At 49.8% G+C, this 6,375-nt stretch overlaps 1 protein-coding gene across 2 annotated transcripts in view; it reads right to left on the reverse strand.

Annotated features, from left to right (window-relative positions):
- The window catches only part of KAZN (kazrin, periplakin interacting protein), a 156,897-nt gene that overhangs the window by 12,320 nt on the left and 138,202 nt on the right, over positions 1-6,375 (reverse strand). For both annotated transcript variants that reach the window (XM_010850052.1, XM_010850054.1), the window contains exons 11-13: positions 5,724-5,955; positions 4,221-4,322; positions 3,545-3,711 (exon numbers count right to left, since the gene is read on the reverse strand). In XM_010850052.1, the coding sequence (XP_010848354.1) occupies positions 3,545-3,711; positions 4,221-4,322; positions 5,724-5,955 (501 nt within the window). The remainder of the gene's footprint in view (positions 1-3,544; positions 3,712-4,220; positions 4,323-5,723; positions 5,956-6,375) is intronic.

The following is a 6,375-nucleotide window of genomic DNA, read 5'->3' on the forward strand; positions in this document are numbered from 1 at the left end:
GTGGTCTTATGACCCACGGCCCCAAAAAGTGTGCCTTTATATGTCCCAGGATGCAAGAGTCAGCCAACATCTCCCTCCCTTCTCTCCTCCTTCCCCCTCCAGATGCAGTTATAAGGTGAGGTTATCCAACTACCATAACCGTTGGCTGGGCTCTGCCATGGGCCACGCTCAGAACCTAGCACAATGTCACCACCTTTGGAGGTGGGTGCATGAGCCCATTTCACAGATGAGGAAACTGAGACACTGTAGCAAGGTTACACATCATGCCTGGTAAAAGCTGAGGAGCTGGGATTCAAAGCACCACACTTTGCTGCTTCCCTAAAGAGTAGGAAGGGTGGTCAGAACAACAGAGGACCTGTCCGGCAGTGGTTTCATTGCCCCCGGGCCCTCCCAGGGAACTTTTTTTTTAGATCAGTCTTCATTTGAAACAAAAGTTTACTAGTGGCTCAGGAATTGGGTACATTCAAGGTGGAGTAGCTAGATCCAGAAATTCTGGGTTAATAAGTCTCTTTCTGATTATTGGGTATTTCCTTTTTTTCCCCCATTTTTTTAAACTGGGACTTTATTTTCTTGGGTTCCAAAACTACTGCAGATGGTGACTGCAGCTATGAAATTAGTCACATGGCTAATGTTTAGCTAGACCTACCCCTCCAGGGCTCAGAATATCTTAAGCTTGTTACAGATTACATGGCTCCAGAAGAAAGGTAGAGGAAAGTGGAAAATTCTGAGGAGAAAAACCTTTTTCCTCACCTATTGATTCATAGTTCATGGAATAGGGTGAAAGTGAAAGTTGCTCAGTTGTGTCCAACTCTTTGCAACCCCATGGACAATACAGTCCATGGAATTCTCCAGGCCAGAATCCTGGAGTGGGTAGCATTTCCCTTCTCCAGGGGGTCTTCCACAGGGATTGAACCCAGGTCTCCTGCATTGCAGGCGGATTCTTTACTAGCTGAGGAGAGAGTGCTTGTCATAAAAAACCACCTAAGCGTGCTTAAAATGCTGAAAATGTAGATTCCTGGGCTCTGCCAGCAGATCCTGGTCCTGCGGGTCTGAGTCAGGGATGCGGACATCTGCAGTTCACAAAAGCACGGATGATTCTGCTTGAGGGTCTATGAGAACCGCTTGGGTATGCGCCTGCTGTTGGGGGAGGGCGGCTCAGGGCACCTGGACCCTGTGACGGATGCATAATTTTGTTCTACCTGCATAACATGGGGTGTGACTCAGCTGCTCTCTGAGGCCCCATGTAGTTTGGGGATTAAGTGTTCAGGCCTGACACATAGAGCCTCAGTTTGAATCTGGTGTGCTAAGTTGCTTCAGTCATGTCCAACACTTTGTGACCCTATGGACAGTAGTCTGCCAGGTTCCTCTGTCCATGGGATTCAGGCAAGAATGCTGAAATGGGCTGCCATTTCCTTCCCCAGGGGATCTTCCTGCTCCAGGGATTGACCCTGTGTCTCCTGCACTGGCAGGCGGGTTCTTTACCACTAGCACCACCTGGAAAGCCCTCAAATCTGGCATCTGTTAACAAAACAAACTAACCTTAGCTAGACTGACCAAGAGTTAAGAGTGATGACTCAAATTACTAGAACTAGGAATGAGAGAGGGGATGCATGCATGCTAAGTCGCTTCAGTCATGTTTGACTCTGTGCAACCCTATGGACTGTAGCCTGCCAGGCTCCTCTGTCCATAGCATTCTCCAGGAAAGAATACTAGAGTGGGTTGCCATGACTTCATCCAGGGGATCTTCCCGACCCAGGGATGGAACCCATGGCTCTTACGTCTCCTGCATTGGTTCTTTACCACTAGTGCCACCTGAGAAGCCTGAAAGAGGAGATAACTTAACGTAAATAAGAGGGATTACAAGAAAATGATCATATGATCAACTGTATATGCTAACAAATTAGCTAACCTAAATGAAACAAATTCAGACAGATATAAACTATACATACTACTATACAAAATAGATAACTAACAAGGACCTACTTTATAGCACAGGGAACTATACTCAATATTTTATAATAATCTATAAGGGAAAAGAATCTAAAAAGGAATATACTTATATATATGAATCACTATGGTGTACACCTGTAACTAATATACAATATTGTAAATCAACTGTATTTCAACTAAAAAAGATTTTAGGATCCTAAAAAATATATATATAAACTACCAAAACTGACTTCAGAAAAAACAGAAAATATAAACAGGTCTACAATGAATGAAGAGATTGGATTAGTAATAATTAAAAAAAAAAAAACTTACCACAAAGAAAAGCCTAGGATCAGATGGCTTTATTAATGAGTTTTACCAAATGTTTAAAGAACAATGAACACCAATACTTTATAAACTCTTCCAAAACACAGAGGAGGAGGGAAAGCTTTCCCACTCATTCTATGAGGCCAGTATTACTCTGATATCAAAACTGGACAAAAATATCACAAGGAAATTACCGATCAATATCCCTTGTAAATATGAATACAAAATTCTTCCTCAAAATACTAGCAAACCTAATCCAGCAACATATAAAAAGATTATACACCATGACCACCATGACCAATTGGGATTTATCCTTGGAATGTAAGGTTGATTCAACGTCTGAACATCAATCAACATGATATACCATATTAATAGAATAAAGGACAAATCTGGGCTCTGCCACGTACTAGTTGTTTGACCTTAGGAAAGTACCTTGGGCCCTTTAAACAAGTTTCTCCATCTATAAAAGAGAGACTGTGAAACTGCTTAGTATTGTTATGAGGATGTAACTGAGCACACAGCATGTGCTCAATGAATGGTCATCTAACCCTGAGCGCGTCATCATAAGGAGAGAGACCACTGGGAGGGGCCTAGTTTATCTGCTCAGGTGTTTATTCCCTGATCGCTTTTCAGATGAAGAGACTGGGGTAGAAGGGCTGACATGGTCTGCTCACCTGGATGGTAAACACCATTAACACTCCTACCCCTGTCTCCAAACCTTTGTCCCCATGTCAGTCCTAACTGGAATGACCATGTAAACCTCTTAGGCCAGTGCAAATCCTCCTCAGCTCAAACCCACATGGTCTTCCTCATACATGCGACCTTTCTCCCTTCTCTAAATGGCCAGTTTGTGTTCGTGTGTGTGTACGTGTGAGCAATCAGTTGTGTCTGACTCTTTGCGACCCCATGGACTGTAGCCCACCAGGTTTCTCTGTCCATGAAATTTTCCAGGCAAGAATTTTCCACTGGAGTGTCTTGCCATTTCCTACCCTGGGATCCATCCCTGGGTCTCTTGCCTCTCCTGCACTGGCAGGCAGATTCTTCACCCCTAGAGCCACCTGGGAAGCACCACACTTTATTCAAAAGCTGATTGGCTCCTCCTTTACCTCTTTCCAGTCTATGACATTGAGGCTAAAGCACTTCACTTCTCTGAGCGTGGATCCGTAAAAGGAGAATGCTGTGTTGCAAAGGAACAAGTGGGACCCAGGAAGGGCGCGGCCAGGACCAACCGGAAGTCAGAGCCATCTGCTTCCAAAGCCGGAAGCCGCTGCCGGCAGCTCACACTCACTTGGCCGGGTGGAAGATGGCGCTCATCTCCTCCGCCAGGTGCCTCCGGAGGATGTGCTTCCCACTGGGGATGCCCAGGGCGGTGGCCATGGCCTCAGCGTTGAACGTGGGTTCCAGCACCAGCACGGCGCCGTGGACGCCACTGTTGGTCAGGTTGTCTGCGTACTCCTGAGGGCAAGGCACGGGGCTGGTGAGCCTGGGGGGCCGCCCTGCTGGCCTGAGGGCGGGGATACCCCAGGGGGAACATGTCCTTAAGAGCAAGGGCTTGACCCCACCCCCCAGGGACTAGTGTATTTAATCCTCAGGGGGAACCCCACCCTCACTCTTTTTAGGGCCTTTAGAATAGCGACTGGGCTATTTTGTCACTGATAGACCCCAGACCTAGGCAGGTGGCCCATAAATGCTTGTTGAGGGAGAAGATGGCTGTGGATTCAACACCCCCACTGAATTCAGAGAGCGAGGATGGCTCAGCATCCGCACCCTCACTATGGGATGGGAAGGGTGGGCAGGGGAAGTAGTTCTGGCCTCTTGAGTGACAGGGGGGCAGGCTGTTCTTGCCAGCCTGGGAAATGATGCCCAGCCCACACAAAGATGGATACTGAATTTGCACACAGACTGGCATGGGATTTGCATATGCCCAAGAGTCACCACCCCCCACGCCCGCCATCACCCCTCACCTTCAAGTCAATGTCTCGCACCCACTTGAGCACCCGCTGGTTGGTCCAGACCACGGGGTCTATGTTCTGTGTCTCACAGCGGGCCCGGCGCTCCTGGAGAGCCTGTGGGGAGCGAGAGTGGGTCAGCTGGGGGTTCAAGGGGACATGCCGAGATCACACAGAGAGTCAGGGTCCGTGGTGCTGGCAGGGACCTCCGCATGCTGATGTGAGGGGTCCTGGCCAGATCATTCACGGCTGCTCTAGCCATGTCAGTCCTTTCCTTCTGGGAAATGGGGAGAAGCCCACTTCCAGGGATGGAGGAGCCTAGAGGCAGAGCCACCTGCATGCAGAGTGTGGGGCCAGGTGGGACCCACTGCAGCTGCCTAGTTTGTATAACCCAGCCCCCACCTGCCTAGTTTGTATAGCCCACCCCTGCTCACCTGAGTAGGGGCTCAGTGCATGTCTCTTGAGGGATGCCCCAAATGAGGCTGCCTATTTCCACACTTCACCGTCATGTTCTTCCCACACATCACCTCCTGTACCTGACTGGGGCTCACAGGGGGCCAGGGCCTGTGTCCTCGTCACTTCCTGTGCCCACGGCTCTGGCTTGGGTGTTTGAGAAGGCCAAAAAGCTCCCTCTTCTGTCCCTCTCCCCCTGACCCTGAACTATTTGTGCTCTGACAGTGCTCTAAGAAGAGTAAACCCTTTGCACTCAGCCCTGGCAGCCCAGGCTCCTCCCGAGGGGGAGTAGCTGGGGAGATGTACTAGGTTTGGGGGAAGCTGAAGCAGACACCCTGTGCTCTCTGGCTTGGCAGCAATCAGAACAAGGGGCACTCAGAGTCTAAACTCTACAGTGTGCCCCACAGCCCCCTGGTTACCTGTCACCTATTCACTCCTCCACCTCACACCCAGCACAGAAACACACAGGACTCTCAGTTCTGCTGCCACAGATCTGTCTTCTGGGTCTTAGTCTATGCTATTCCCTTGCTAGATTCCCCTCATACCTTCTATTGACTGATACTCGGAATTCCTCCCTTCAGGTTTCAGTTTAGCCGTCACTATCGCTGGAAAGGCTTCTCTTGTCCCTCTAAAAGCTTTTCCTCTGGATTTTCATAAAACCCTGGGCTTCCCTCATTGGGACAACCTTCCATGATGTTGTGGCCACAAGCTTCTTTGTGGTTGCCCCTGATACACAGTGAGTTCCTGGAGAATGAGTGTTTCCCTTTTCCCCTGAATTGAGCACAGGGTCTGGTCCATCCCTAATAAGCAGTTGTTGAAAGGAGGGAAGGGGAAAGAAAGGGATGGATGTGTGGATTGATGGAAAGGTGGATGGATGGATGGATGGATGGAGAGATGCATGGATGGAGCGATACATGGATGGGCAGAGAGTGGATGCATGGCATGATGGACAGGTGGATGGATGGATGGAGAGATGCGTGGATGGGCAGATGGTTGGATGGACAGATAGCGGATTCCAGAAGGGAAAGCAGGGCTGCAGAAGGTGCCCTGCACCCTGGTTCTCACCTCCCTGCTGAAGTTCACTTGGTACAGCAGCTCGATCCCCAGCAGGATGCTGACCTGGTGGAACTTCTTGGACACATTCAGGTGCTTCTCCAGGTCCCGCTTCATCAGGGAGTTCAGCATCCGCCCGTCAACCAGGTGGTTTTGGAAGGCCTGGGAGTACTGGGACAGGCCGATGTCGTTGAGCCAGGCCTTGGCCACCCAGTGATGGTCCAGGTCAGCGGCTTTGGACAGGCTGGTGAGGAGAGACACAGCCGGAGAGAGGGATGGGTGGGGAAAGGTGGCAGAAACAGAGAAACAGGGAGAAATGGGGCAGAGATGACCAGAGAGAGAAGCAAAATAACAGGGTGAGGGGGACCAAGAAAGTCACAGAGATAGATAGGAACAGTGATGGAGTGGAGAGACAGAAAGACAGGGCAGCAAGGGGGCGAGGCAGACGCAGGGGAGAGAGAGGAGGAGACAGGGAGAGACATGGGGAGAGAGGGACAGACGCATAGGAGAGAGACAGAGACACAGAGGGGAGAGAAAGACAGGGGAGGCAGAGGCAGAGGGAGAGAAAGACGCAGGGCGTGAGCCCCAAAGAATGACAAAGAATCAACAGACAGAGGGTACAGGAAGAGGAAAGACCACATTCAGACACACTGATAATGGGAAG

Source organism: Bison bison, unplaced genomic scaffold, assembly GCF_000754665.1.
Source record: "Bison bison bison isolate TAMUID 2011002044 unplaced genomic scaffold, Bison_UMD1.0 scf7180017864289, whole genome shotgun sequence".
NCBI classification, from domain to species: domain Eukaryota; kingdom Metazoa; phylum Chordata; class Mammalia; order Artiodactyla; family Bovidae; genus Bison; species Bison bison.